The 16,315-nt window shown below is 27.3% G+C and overlaps 1 protein-coding gene across 1 annotated transcript; it reads left to right on the forward strand.

Annotated features, from left to right (window-relative positions):
- The first annotated feature begins 13,055 nt into the window (after positions 1–13,055).
- On the forward strand, positions 13,056–14,636 carry LOC149056315 (uncharacterized). Its single transcript, XM_089228021.1, has 3 exons — positions 13,056–13,237; positions 13,327–13,424; positions 14,467–14,636. The coding sequence occupies exons 1-3, from the start codon at positions 13,127–13,129 to the stop codon at positions 14,588–14,590; spliced, it is 333 nt and encodes a 110-aa protein (XP_089084147.1). The 5' UTR covers positions 13,056–13,126; the 3' UTR covers positions 14,591–14,636.
- The last annotated feature ends 1,679 nt before the right edge of the window (positions 14,637–16,315 follow it).

Consider the following 16,315-nt stretch of genomic DNA (forward strand, 5'->3'; position numbering starts at 1 on the left):
ATATGCAATTACATAAATCGCCCATAGATTGACGAGTTTATAAAACATCTAGCTAGGTTTATATATTATATTTCATGAATACATAACACCTGTACACTATAAATTAGAATAATACCTATACGGCTATACATAATAAATATTACATAATATGATATTGTAACAACAACTTATTATCCTAGTCATGGGAGTCCTCAGACATTTTTCTAGGGGGGAGGGGAAATTAATTTTAAAAGTAAATGAAAAATTTTTGATACATTTTATTCATAGTAAATTATTATGTTTCACCATTATTACAATTATGAATTAAAACATTAAAAACATTATTATAGCAGAATTTTACCAATTGCTGTGGAACTAACATTATTCCAGGGGGGGCAAGTGCCCTGTCTTGCCCCCCTGGGGACGCCCATAATCCTAGTATTGTATATACTCGCACAGCGCAACTATCACGTTTTACTTATAGGTTGAAAGTTTGAGGAATAATATGTTTATGAGCCAAGGACATATATATGGACGGCTCCGAGTTGTATTTTATAAAAATTTTAGGTAGGTATCTGGTATATTAATATTTAACTAAGCGTATTAAAATATACATTTTTCATGAATACGAACGAATGTTTTTAAGATTTAAAAAAAAAAACAAATTTTTTTACCTACAAATTGTATTAAAATAAACTTCATTAATACTTTCTAAACACTACTTTTTTTTTAAACTAAAAAAATTATTTTACATCATAAAATATATAAAATGACAAACACAGGGGAAACAACGCAAACCTGCTATCATAATATTCCAAATAATTATATCTTCAAAATCGGTACGCCATTGTATTACTGTAGTTGATGAGATGTTATTAGAAAAAAAACTAATTTCGAAAAAAAATTTCAGTAGAGAGTAAAGGCCGGTCACCGATTCCCTTTATAATGACTGTTAGAATTATTTAGTAAACAAAAAATTAGGGTTAAGTTAGGGTACTAGTAGTTGCAGTGCAGGGAGAACTTGATGATGATTTCTATTAATTTACTACTTCATTTTCTGGTCTACGCGCTACAGATATATATGTTTTTTTTTTAATTATTGACCTAGGTATATCTACTCAATAAAAACATGAATATATATTATTTTTTTTTTTGTCGTCAAAATTAAAATCTTGAAAGACTAAGCAGATTTTTAAGCCTGGAGTCCGTAGAAACTTAGGTCCGAGATTTATTATAATTAGTATATACATCCCAATATTCTAAGTCACTTTTGACTCGGTTTATCATAACCATAAACATAACATTCATAACGACAGTTCACATATTTTATGTCGCCGAGCCAAGACCAAAGCGACCAAAGATCACAATCGATGCTACTGTGATTTCGCGAGTACCTGCATAGTGTTATTATACCTCAATAGTTAATAATATAAATAATATAATAGATATATTATTATAATTCATGATAAAATAACGGTTATTAAAAAAAATTAGTCATGTCATCATCAACAGTCGTCCGACGAAGAACCCAAGAACTTATGAGCATGGGCTATACAGTCCCCACAGAGACTTTTGTAGCACCCTCACGTTGTTTACTTTAATTTAAGACATTTAATCCAAAATTATAATTTTAAATGTTTTTTATGAATCACCCTGAAATTCACTAAGGCTTCAAATATTAAGTAGTTTACTGTTTATTGACAATTATTGTATTTACCTTTTACCTACATAAACCTATTTATTTTTGTCATAAACATATGATTATTTATAGATCAATAATTTTAATTGTTTTATCTTATGTGTACTGTAAAGTAAAATGTCTGGTTAAGAAGGAGTCAAATATAAATTGTTCTGTTTGCCTTCAATTCAAGTTAAACAAAACAAGTTTTTGGAGTATATTTTTTTAGTCCTATTATACAGGGTGTCCCGCGAGGATTTACCCATTGCGATATCTCCCGAAATAATGGAAATTCTGGTTTTTTAAAAAGACTCACAAGGATAAGAACAATTATTTCAAATTTTAATTTATTTTAATGTTTTGGTAAAAAAATTAAAAATATATATTTTTTTTTAAATTATTTCTAAAAAATTTGACAATATAGTCATTTTGTAGAATTTATTTTTCTGAAAATATTGATGTTTCAAAATTGTAATTTCATTCATTTCCTGATTTTTAATTTCGTTTTTAGTCTCTTAACCAGACATTTTATTTTACAGTAAACATAAGATAAAACAATTAAAATTATTGATCTACCTATATAATAGCCCCCATAAATAATTATACCAAACTACACCCATGATGAGTTATATAATATGATGTACGGCTTCTACGGTTACTGTACCACCTGCCCTGTACCGTTCGCCGTAGCTCGGCTATAAGTATTCTATTATAAATAATAATTGTTTAATCTTTCACGTAGGTCTATCAGCAGCTGTATACAAAAAAGTTTACGTCAACAGTTTCGTTCTACAGCCATCGGAAGATTTACGATAACAGTGGAGCATATTTTTTTATCTATTACTCTTTAATCCTATGCGCTATAATATTTATTATTCCAACGTAAATTTTAATCGTATGCAATTTGGGATAATAAATTTGTTTGTACTGCGGAATATTCGTGATAGTGATTTTATCGAAACGTGAATGTATAACATTGTATCGTTATTTTACAACAAAGACGGCCTTAAGCCCATAATGTGGCGTATTATAATCATTTTTCTATGATTGATTGAAAAATTACTAATATTTTTCTACGTAATGCATTTATACTAACTATACAATAGTCAAAGAAACTAATTAATTAAACTGAATGCATTTTCAAGTTAAAATTGAAAAATATTATGAAGTTATAACTTGGTAAAATTCTTTATCAGAATAAAATACAATTTATATACCTATGCTCAGATATGAGCCACCTCAAGTTATGGATCAATTATAATAAATTTAAAGTCAAATTATAAATCGATTGCCATCATGTCAATTAATAATTGTTCACAATATTTTAATAGCTCACTTCTAAATCAATTTACGATAAAACGACCAGTTTTATTGTTATAGGTACGTAACTAAAAAAATTGCTGTATATATTTTCAGGTGATGTGATATCTGAAAAGTCTGCCATGACCCAAAATACGAGTGATCTAGAGTAGTAGACCAGGTATACTTAGATTCTAATGTAAAAAAATGAACTACAAAAATGTATAAATATTTGTTAACAGTCAAACCATGGTTATAAATTTAGAGATAGTATGTATACGTTGAACATATCGTAATCCATAATACCATGCATTTAAAAGTGTCAATATTATTACAATATAATGTATTATAATACAATATTATAAATTATTGCTGTCTGTGGGTTTAACTACGTAATTCAAATTATTAATGTAGGTATACTGTATATAGTAACAAATAATAAGAAAACTCAGTAAACTACAGTTTGCATTAAAAATACATTGATTTTGAGTTGAGAAAAAATCAATAATTTTGTTTGCTGCAGAAACGTGGGTATATTACTATAATACTATAGTAATACTCAGTACTAGTAAGTACCTATTAATTATTTCTTATACGTATTTCAAAATGTTTTCTTGTTTTATGGCCTAGAATTTAGGAGACAGGCTCAGAATTAGTGATAATACCTCTATATGGATATGTAGATATAATACCACCTAGCTGTACTTATTAAATAGAGTATTTATGACACAATAGAGACATCCCTTTAATCATCAATGCCAGTATAATACTATTGCTACTGCTGACTGTCAAGATCATTCCTCAAATGTCCTACCTTGAATCATTATAAAACCACCAATAATGAATGTACACCTGATATCCACGGTTGTATTGTGCTGCACTGTTCGATGTTCGTGTTTTTGTACAATATGTTTTTTATTTATTAATTTATTATATTCATAATTTGATTTTAATTATTACCATTCGACCATGTATATATGTATATCCATGATGACATAATGTACAAAAAAGGTGAGGTTAGATTAGGTTGTATAAACCTTTATAATCGACTATATTACATCCCTGACTGACTGATCTCTGTAGAACTTATTGAGCTTAATAATTATTAATTAATGATAGGAATAGGAATTGGAAATTTTAATGGTATCTTCATGAGTAGTATAACATTACGTTAAGGTTGAAAGATGCTATAAAAAATGATTTTCAAAATTCAAATTCTATAGAGTTACCTACACCCACAAGAATTTTGAGATTCTCAACGATGAAAATCGGGACCATGCGTAAAATTATCGTATTTATGGTCTATTGACTCAAATAATGAGCATTAAAACTGATCTGTATACTTAACTATTTACATATTAAACACTTATTCAAAATCTATTTTATTTATAATTTAGAAGTATAATGTATATATGTGTAGGTATGTCTGTATACTTTAAAGCCATTTCTAAGCAGAGCAATAATAATAAATGTATTGATTTTACAATGATAATGTGTGCTTTTTTAAAAATTTTATTTGTATTTGAAAACACTTTTTAAAGTAAAAAATTTTAATTTTCAACTTTAGTATCTTTTCTGATAGAAAAGTGAATCTAGTTGGTACTTCAGGAGTTGAAAGTAAAATATCCAATGATTGGAATATAGAATTTCCATGAATGAATAAAAAAAATTGGTGAAAAAGCCTGACAATTTAATACGAGGTTCATCATAAGTAGTTTTTTGTTTAATTATTATTATTATTTAAAATTTTTCTAATATATTTTCCTCATCTTAACTAAAAGCTGTTTTAATAGTTTTAAAGCTCTTTAAAAATATTAAAGATACATAAGCAAGATTTTTTTAGAAATATTTGAAATTCAAATTATGATGTAACTTGTTAAAATCATGAAAATTTACAAATTATTTTACAGTTAAAAATCTGTAAAATATTAAATTTGTATAAGGCTTGAACATTTAATACAAGGTTTCTCATAAAAAGCAGTTAATACTTTATTTTATAACCAAAAACCCTAAAATAGAATATGTATGCACGATTTTTTTTTACAGACATTTGAATTTCAAACTTGGACGAAATTAGATTTTTAAAAGAAGAATATAAATTTTTGTTAGTTTGTTGTAAATTGTAGTTCAAAAATATTACCCGCGTAGGACTTTATATTTTATAAAATATTCGATGAATTAAAAAAAAAAAAAACATTTTGATGAATTCTAAACTATTGTCTGTTTTTACCACAATGCTATTCTTCCATTCTTCGACATTAAAAAATGTGATGTTTTCAGAAAATACTAAACTTACCTATATATTATTGTAATACTATTATACTAATAGTGATATAAATTACATTAATATAATTATTAAAAAACATATCATGAAATATCGTGCTCAGTAATATTACAGTAGTTAAAAATGTATTTTCATTACTTACTGTGATGGATAGATATGTTAAAAGAGTAGGAAAATAAAAAATAGTAAAATTTAATATTAAAATTTAGCATGTTTTCATGTTTATTAATTTTTATTGTTTTAAAAATGCATTCACAGCTTAAAATTGCATGATATTTTACTATGAATACCTAATTGAATAGTTCATTATTAGAATTATTAAATAATTTTTACGTTTGATTCAAAATTTAAAAGTAAAAAGTCATTACTTTATATAGATAATTTAATTTTTATGATAATAATCCATTATGCTATGGTTAATATTAATGATATAAACATTTACGAACATTTTTCAAAGAAAACAAAGTGTGTAAAAACTGTGCTGTTTACTGATTCGATATTTTAATGAATTGTATAGGCAAATAGTTTATGATATGCATGTCAATAACAATTAAAATTTACGATTTTAATATTAATATGATTCCCTTAACTCATAAAATGGTTTTAACTATTATTTCAACTGTTTGAGTTTTTATATTACAATTGATTAAATATTTATTTTAAAATAAGGTGCTAGGAAACGCTCATTTCCAATTTGAATAATTGTTAAAACTTGCTTGCGAAATTCACTGAATGAAGATAAATTAGAAAAAATATACAAAAATACAGATGGCCTGTAAGTAAAATTCATTGAAATAATCCTAATCCTTGTATAAGACAGTAATGCATTACTGTAAGTATTTAATATAATGAAATTAGAAGTTTTGAATAAATGTGTTGTACATATATTATTACTTAAATATTTAAGGCCAAATGTATAATGAAATATTATTTTAGGTAGGTATCTAGTTTGGTATGTTGTTGCCTGTTAGTGTTTATAAAAAAAAGAAACAGAAAAGGTATATATTCCGTACCTATATATAAAGTCGCACGGATAATATATATATAGCATAGTGCATACAATATACCTACATGTATTATAATTGTAGGTACCTACAGGATTTTAAAATTATATTTATCAAGTGTACAAAAAACATAATTCAAAAGACGTGACTGACGACCATCTACCTATATATAATAACAAAACATAATAACTGAAACATTTTTAATTTTTTTCGATTTTTTCGTATTTGCAAAAATATTTCTTTCCAGGATTGTGCCAAGGAATTTCCATGATGAGCGCCTGTATACGGACCAAAAGTTGTCCACACATAATCAGATCTCACTTTTTCACGATGTACCGACTTAATAAGACGATTTTTAATAATATCGAAAATCGTAATACTACCCTACATATAGTTTTTGGTACACTATAACAATACAATAAATTTAATGTGAAATATTATTATTTAACATATAAAAATGAAAAATGTTTTGTGCATTTTTTGTCTATTTTAACTCCAATATATATATATATCACTTTCGAGACCTAAATGGATACGCGTATATATTTTGTATTAGTATTATTATATACAAAATACTTATAAGTCAAATCATTATATCATAATATACGCGTTCGACTATCGGACTATAATATATATATAGTAACGGTTTATCAAGCGCTTAAATGATCTTCTGTACTTAAACACTCTGGTTCAGTGTAATACAGGGCGTTCGACTGGAGCACGAGGACTGCTGCGAAGGGTCCGTAAAACGATATGCGATCGACGACGACGGTGGAATAAAAACGCCGAACCGACGAGATTTCCTAACGTTTCCCATTGTGCGGCGCGACCGTGTTAAAGGTCGTTACGCGTTTCATACAATTTATCATCTCTTCAATTCAGAACGGAATTAGGGACAATGATGCGATGTCCGCGTTCAGTATAATAATATAATATGTGACGTATACACACAGATACAATATAATAGTATATTATAATATACACATCATGATGGCAGTCGTAGCGAGCAATACGTATAAATAATAACTATATATAAAATGCAACAGCACATGATGTATATTATAATAATGCGTCATTTTTCGGTCGACAACAATTCGACGAACGCCTCCAGAAACGACGACTTTATGATGTGGCACGTCAATTTTTTTCATTTTTATCCACCGACGCCACTAGAATCCTACTATATTTTGTCCTGCGTGATGAACGACTACACCTTTAAATTACTATATAGCTATTATAGGACAATATTATACCAATATACCCACAGCCCCCTAAACTCATATAACTATTATAAGTCATTAAATGTTGTATCATATATGCATATGGAAGGTGCAGGGGTGGGGAAAATACATCTCTCAAAAAATTAACCGAAACACTGTTCCTCTCGATATTTTGTAATTATAATAAGTTAAATATAATCAAAACTGCATCATAAATTGTACAGGACATTTAATCCAAAAAAATATGTTTTAAACGAAAAAATAAATTTCTTATATTTACACTAATCATTAAAATATTGTTTTCGATCATTTTAGAGAATCGCACTTTTTATTCTAGTAAATGTTTAAGCATATGAGTCGTATGACTTTTTTGAAAATGTTGATATTACCCATCAAAAATGAAACTAAAGCAATTAGTTTGATTATAGATTGATGATCACGACACTCATTAGTTTAAGGAGCCTAACTTCCCAAACTCTCCCTATACATTTTATTTTAAAGCACATTCAAGATAAATTTCAAAAACTAAAGTAAAAAAGTGGGTAAGTGGGTAAAGCTCTTCAGTATTACATTACGTGTCTAAGGAGTCACTCTAATGTATGTATTTTTTAAATTCAAAATAATACAAAATAATTCTGAGCTAAGGCGGTCGATCAGCCTATAATATTTATTTGATTGTATTATATATATATATATATGGTAATATACTTTATTTATATAGATTTTAGATTTTTTGGTTGAAGGATGAACTGTATTTCTATATTTTATGGAAATCGATATTTTAAATTTCAAATTTTTAGTTATGAAAATTGAACATTCTATAGTTTTTTAGCTACAAAATAATTTGAAAGTTGTCGAGATTTTAAATAATTTTGTCAGTCTAAAAGTCTAAATCTTGTATTAAATTTTCAAGCTTTTTAACTCAACAAACGCTCAACAAAATTTATTATAGATTTACTCTCAACTATTTTATTTTTGAAATCCATTAACAACAACTTTACTTATGAAGAATATTTTATTACATTTTCAAGTTTTTTGATTGAACGAAAGATTTTGTATCGACGATAATCTACAAAGAAAACTAATAAAACTACAAAACTACATTTTTCTTATGCCTATGAATAGCTCAAAAAGTCGCAATATTTAAAAAATTTCATAAATCGTTTATAAAAATATCAGTTTTTCCTTGATTTTTGTTTGTTTTACCTGCCATTTTTAAAAACTTTCGACTCTTCAAAGTACCGATTAAATTCACTTTCTTGCCAGAAAGATGCTGTAGAAGAAAATCTAAGCTATATTACTGTCTCAAAAGCTGATAAGAGACACAAAAAACACCCATTATCGAAAAATCAATGCATTCATCGTTCCGCTCAGAATCTAAAGTGTTCGTATCACGATTCACAAGTAATTATTATTTGCGAAATTGATATTTTATAACACTTATTATAAAATATGTATGCAGTTCGTCAATTAGAGAAAATAAGAGTTCTGAACAATAAATACATTATTAGCATGTGATATGTTATGATAATTAATACACTATATTAACATAATAACTTATTCATTATTCAACTGTCAATAATTAATTGAAATGTTTGTTATTTTTGACCTATACTAGTGCAATTAGTTACTGAGTTTAAGCCTTAAAATATAATGTATTACTGCAGGGCTAGTGGTAGCAATCATGAACCTATTATAATTTATAATAGGGCAATAGTGGAAACTAAATTATGGCAATATATGTCAGGTCTCAGGTACATTTGTTTAAATATTTTATGATTTTGAATAAGATCACATCAGGAAAGTTATTTTGTTAATTTTAATAACACAAAGTTATAAAATTATAAAAGTAGTAATTAAAATGTTTTTAGTGTGAAGAATCGAAATTATGAGATTTTAACCCGTGAATAATTGGCAGAAGAAATCACTGAACAGGATGAGTGTTCGCAACTATTTTATTGTAAAATGCATTATTTTGCCAGCAAAAAAAAAAAAAAAACAAACATGCGCAAATGTACCTACTTTAAATTAGATGTTTTGTTAGAATTTCGTATCTTTTTTTATTTATCAAATTTATTTTTGATACGTGCTTGGCAATTGGCCTACTATACAAGGGGGAAATCGTCATTAGTAATAATATAAGTATATTATAAAAAAAAAACAATTAATAACAATACAAATGTTTTGAACTAAAAGTCCAAATTGCTAAATCGAAATGATTGTAATAAACCACTATAATTGAAAATTTCAATCAAAGTTCCAAAAATAAAAAGCAAGTCTAAATATTGCATTCCCTGCAGTATACACCACAATAACCTATCTAATATAAATCTACTCTTTATGACTTAACATTATAAATATTATTTTAATATTATGTTGGCCTGAACGGCTGGATGACGTCTGGTAATGATTTAGAAGTGGTCTGCAAACAACGTCTGGATTGCCTGGATTCCATTGGATCTTTAACCCGATCGTGTGAATGTAACGTATGGACTACCTATAACATATATTATAATTTCTTAGGTAGCTCCAGCCACCCCCCCCCCCCACCCCCTCAAACAGGTCATAATAACTAGACCCACGCCAACATTAACAAAGAAATAAAAATATGATTCATCAACTATATAAAAAATATATTTTTTGACAGTGTCAACAACGGTTTGAACTTTTAACTTGAGGAAAAGTTGGCTTTTTAGGAATATTTTGCTGTGTTCTTAATGAATTTTGAACCGACAATAATTCAAATTTTGAAAAATTATTTAGAAAAATTGTCATGATATTTATGTAATTTATTATTAATACGTACCTATACAGTATACTAGCCGTATTGCCCAACTTAAAATTAATCTTTTTATAGCTTTCTGTTTTACTTCAGTTGACATATTATATGATATGAATACATAATTGCGAATTATGATTTTCTATTTCTTAATTCTGGTCAAATTTTTTATAGTGAATACATAAAGGCGCGCCGTCTAGAAGAAGCTATTTTTGAGTATGAATACAAACAAATTTTCCGGGACTTTATTTGATACCGCATGACAAAATTTCCGATCGACCAAGTAGGCGGTCCACATCGAAGGAAAGTCACGTGACTTGTTCCGCTCTCCTATTCCGCCTGTTTGTGGACGTATTTTCAACGGCTACCATTGAATTGGCTCCCAATTTTGGGTAAATATAAATATTCGATCCTTGAATTGGCTCTTGAAAAATGTATATTCAAATTGGCTCCTTAAATTGTTAAATATTATTTTTTAACCAGGGGTTCTCATATTATTATTATATTATATTATATTAGGCGTTTACTTTTACGACGTAAAATCCAAATATATATTTAACTTTCTAAATATAATATATAGTATTCAATCTGATACAAAAATTATTATAAGGAGTTCCAATACAACAAAACCATACAGGAAAGAAATTAAAGATAAAATAAAAATTTTTGAAAATTAAATTAGTAAATATGATGCTGGTGTAAGTCCGAGGTTTCAATACATAAAAAATAAATTTTGGCCAATAAGTATAGACCCCGAAAAATAGTCTAATATAATATTTTTATTTAACTTATTAATTTGTATGTATAAATTTTATAATGACGCACTTTGCTAAAATACTGTCTGTTTTTTTAATTTTTTAATTTAATTTTGTGTAACTACGATGTAAAATATACGAATTACGAATTATAGGTACTTTAAATTATTAACATTTTGGCAGCCAATAAATTTTTGAAAAAAAACGATAGGGAGCCAATTCAACAGTAAATTCTTGGGAGCCAATTCAAAGGTATTTAGTAAGGGTAAAATATTGACTGCCTGTATTGGGGAGCCAATTCAATTGCTCCGATTTTCGACAAAGCCGCGCGGCAACAGTACTAATTTTTTAAGTATTTTAAATGCCCGCGCCGTGTGGACGTGTATTTGTCACACGGAAAAAGCTACTTCGTCTCGACGTGCCTATGAACACTGATATACTTAAAAGCTAATGGAAATTTAATATCGATAAAATCAGTATACGTCGTTGTGTCTATGATGATAGTTATGTCATAATTGTAATTGTTTATTTTTTTAGACATATTTGTAAAAATAATTGTAATTGACATATCAGGTATTAAAACATAATAAATACTCATACTAAATATATTAAGGGAATTCAATACCGACCGTTTTTTCGACTAAAACATACCTATCTTTTGTCCATCAGTCCGATGGACCTAATAATGCGATAAGACTTTTAAAAACTGATTTGAATTTGTTATTATGTCTTCTTGAGATCGGCCACGCCACTTTTTAAAATTTCGGCCCCTAATCTTTATAATATGGATTTAGAAATTGTGAAATTTAAAAAATTGTAAGTTTTAATTATACTGAATTAAAATTGTAAATTCGAAAAAGTGGCTCGGCCGATCTCAAGAAGACATGATAACGAATTCAAATCAGTTTTTAAAAGTTGTATTGCATTATTAGGTCCATCGGAATGATGGACAAAAGATTGGATGTTTTAGTCGAAAAAACGGTCGATTTAATTTCCTCGCGCGCGCGACGTTGTACGCGTTGACATGTGTATGAGCGTGCGTGAGTGCTTATTTCTACTAACACCGTCATAAGAGAAATAACTATTTATAAGTTTACAACCGGTCCTAATATTTAATAATAAACTATAAACGATTAGGGGAGAATGGGGGAATGATGGTCAAGGGGTAATCGTGGTCACCTTGATAATCACGAAACTATGATAACTAAAAATCAGCTGACTACGTGGAATGATTAATTTTGTTATCAAAACCTTAAAATTTAAATATGGTAGTTATCAGTTAAGTTTTACCGCCAAAAAATTGTTATAAATGTTTTTTTCCCATTATCCTGTTAAAAATTGTGTTCGAAAAACGCTTTTCAAGGCAAGTTTATTTTATTATATTTTCCTTTGGATGTAACTTACATAACAAGTAATTTGTGAGGATTACGAATCTGTAATCGCAAATTTAATTAAACTAATCACCAATAAAAAAAATATTATTTTGTTAAAAATTGCAAAATGGGGTATTCGCAGTCAGTACTTATGGAGTAATGAGAGTCATTTATAAAATGACTACCATTACCCCAGATTGTCATGGTAATCTAACATGCAAAATTAACAAACTAACTTTGAATCTTAAATATAAATAAAAGTATTTTCATGTTTTTTTATGAAATTATGAGTAAAATAAAAAAATTATTATTTTCCCTATTAATTTGCATGGGGTTTTGAGTGACTATCATTACCCCTACATAGGGGGAATGGTGGTCATTTTCACTTTTTTTTAAAAAATTAAAAAAAAATATTTACATTTGTTTTAAAAATCTGAAATGTAAGTATGTTGTACCTAACAAGTTAATACTTCTTTTAATATTATTTAATAGTGTTTTTGACCAACCATTTGCCAGAAATTGAAGATCTTGCTTAGGTGACTGCCATTCCCCCATTCTCCCCTACGATTTCGCGATTACAATCTAATTGTATATTATAATATTATTAGTATATTATATTACCTACTTTGTCTATGATCACTGATCCTATCCTATAATACTGCAGGTTTATAATGTTATATTAGTTACAACTTATTCGTTTTCTTTGTACTATCATTATATTGTTTTATATATTTAAATTATACGTGCTTTAAAAAATGAACGACATATCGACAAGAAAAAAAAAAGTAAGATTGTCAAAAAGAAAAAAGAATAAAGGATTTATTGAATCGCTTACTAAATGGCGAACAAATCGTATAAACCAAACGGTAAGTCAGATATAGTTTGAAATTTGTAAAATGCGGTATACAATTCAGAAAAAATGTACTTTTGTGTTTTTATGGTTTTTTTTTTGTAGGAAAACACTGATTCTGTAACTTGTCCGAATGAAAATCAAAATAATATTGACGAAAATCAAATAAATGATTTGCACTCCGATGAATCTTCGATTGCTGAGTAAGACTAATTATTAATAAGTATTATTTTCCAATTTATGTGAATATCATTTTTTTTGCCAATAGTGGTAAATTGACCACATTATCATTGGTTACATTTTTAGATTCTGAGTGGAACGAAGAATGTATTGATTTTACAATGATGTGTTTTTTTATTTTTTTTATTTTTTATTTTATTTTTTTGTGTCTGTCATCACCTTTTAGGACAGTAGGTAAAAGTGGTTGGATTTTCTTAAATAGTATCTTTTCTGATAGGAAAGTGAATCTAGTTGGTACTTTGGGGGATCAAAAATGTTCCAGTAGTTTTCAAAAGCGCCGTGAAAAACAAAAGAAAAATTAAGGAAAAACGGGAATCTTTACACAAAATCTGTTTTCGGAAATATCGATTTTGGTTTTTGACGTAACTCTTAAAAAAATGACCGTAGGTACATGAAATTTTGACTGAATGTTTATATTAGCATATTCTATACACCATTTAATTTTCAAAATAATTTGACTCTTTTTGAGCTGTTTACAGACAAAATCGTCAATTTTCAATATTTTTAGTTTTTTTTTTCTATAAAATTTTATTTGTTGGGCGAAAAAGCTTGAAAATTTAATACGAGGCTCCTGATTCATTGTTATAATAGCAATCGTAAAATATTAAAAATACATAGGCATACATTTTTTTTATAGGCATTTGAAGTTCAAATTTTGACAAAATTTATCAAAATATCGAAAATTATCAATCACTGTAATTAAAAAATTATAAAATGTTCAGTTATTATAACTAAGGATTACAAATTTAAAACAAAGATTCTCATAAATAGTTCATACTGTAACCAAAAAATCTAAAAAATACATAAATAAAGTTTTTTTTTACAGACATTTTAAATTCATATTTGGACGAAATGTTTAATATTTATATTATTATATTATATTATAATAACTTTTTTGTTTATGTTTAAAATAGCTTGAAAAATGAAACAAAATGATTTCATTTATTTTATTATGTTAGGCATACGTTTTAGTTTTACCAATAAAATTTTTTATGATAATTAAAGGGTAAATTCTGATAGCATAAGTATGGACTTTTATCCACTATCGCCAGAAGCTTCACAGCATATACTAAAACCAACATTCAGCCTCAGTACCGTAACGTCAAATAACGATTCGACTTTAAGGTAAATAAAACATGAAATAGTGTGTTTAATATTATAAGTAACTATAGTCAGTAATCTAAATATTTAATTATTTTTTAGAGTTCAAAATAATGATAACATATTAAGTGGTCGAAGAATAGTCGACATAAGTTATCTTTTTAAATCTATTTCAGCAGTTTACCACACACCATTTAATTGTTCATTTAAAGATCTAATTTTTACACATGAAATTTGCAAAGGATATTTGTCTGAATTTTATTTTGAATGTTCAATGTGTAATAAAAAAGAAATAATTTATTCCGAATCTCCAACCTTAAATGACAAATTAACCGTTAATGACGCAGTTGTTACTGCTACATTAAATACAGGACAAGGTCACTCCCAATTGGAACAATTTTCTGCGATTTTAGATATGCCTTGTATGTCTAATACAAAATACCAAAGAGTGCATTAATATGTAGCAAATAAAACAGAAATGATAGCATGGGAATCAATTGTAGCGGCTGGTAAGGAAGAAGCTCGACTAGCGATAGAAAATGGGGATGTAAATAGCGACGGTATACCCTTGATAACTGTCGTTGCAGATGGTGCGTGGTCAAAAAGATCCTACAAACATAATTATAACGCATTATCTGGTGTGGTAAGCTATTATTTTAATAATTTATCTAAAATGACAAAATAAAATTGACAAATATATAAAAATTATAGTAATATATAATATTATTTTATAACAATTGACAATATTATATAATTGTATATTTATTATTTAATAACATAAACATAATATTTATAGAAACGCAAATAAAAAGAAAATTATTTCACAAGGGCCTGATGAAGACTATGGTGCAGTTCAAACTGAAAATCAAATTGTAGACATGCCATTCACTGAATTTTAAAAAAAAAAAAGTAGATTTTCTAAGTAAATTAAAGCTCACTTCAGATGAAATTCATGTATTAGAAAGGAGAACTGTAGATCAATCTAGTAGTGACGAATGGCGGAGACAACGTAAAATGCGTCTCACAGCATCAAATTTCGGAAAAATTTCAAAACTTAGAGCTACTACTTCTCGGGCAAATACTGTCAAGTATATATTGTATGAGCTATTTTCCGGCAATGTTGCTACAAGGTTATTTATTTTTTATTTAATTTATCAATTATAAATACGAGTACATGATAATAAATAAATAAAGTTAAATATTATTTATTTATTATTTACTTCTAAATAATAATTATTAATTGACACCTAGCTTTTTCGTTTAGATATGGAATTGAAAATGAGCCGATTGCGAAAAAATGTTTAGAAATTAAACTAGGTGTAAATATTCAGCCTTGTGGTCTTTTTGTACATCAAAAATTAACATTTTTGGCAGCTAGCCCCGATGGTTTAATTGATAAAGATGGAATAGTGGAGATTAAATGTCCAGCCTCCATTAAAGATATGACACCAGAAGAAGCTTTTGAAAATAAAAAATTAAATTTTATGAGTCTTAAAAATGGAATTTTGAAATTGAAAACCACACATAATTATTATTTTCAAGTACAGGGGCAATTGGAAATATCAGAAAGAAACTACTGTTACTTTGTTGTGTGGACACCTAAATGTATTGTTTTAATAAATTAACTATTTCTAATAAATAATATTTTATTTATATTGATGATTCTAATGTTGGTATATAGGGATGGTAATTGATAAAATATATAAAAATTATGATTTCTGGAAAAAAATTGAACCTCAGTTAGAGAAATTTT

This window comes from Diuraphis noxia, unplaced genomic scaffold, assembly GCF_037042655.1.
Source record: "Diuraphis noxia isolate RWA-SAM2 unplaced genomic scaffold, SU_Dnox_SAM2 contig0004, whole genome shotgun sequence".
Taxonomy (NCBI): Eukaryota; Metazoa; Arthropoda; class Insecta; order Hemiptera; family Aphididae; genus Diuraphis; species Diuraphis noxia.

Coding starts and splice junctions, on each gene's coding strand:
- LOC149056315 (XM_089228021.1), top strand. CDS start 13,127: ATGAACGACATATCGACAAGAAAAAAAAAAGTAAGATTGTCAAAAAGA. Junction 13,238..13,326: donor CAAATCGTATAAACCAAACG/GTAAGTCAGATA, acceptor TTTTTTTTGTAG/GAAAACACTGATTCTGTAAC. Junction 13,425..14,466: donor GATGAATCTTCGATTGCTGA/GTAAGACTAATT, acceptor TGATAATTAAAG/GGTAAATTCTGATAGCATAA.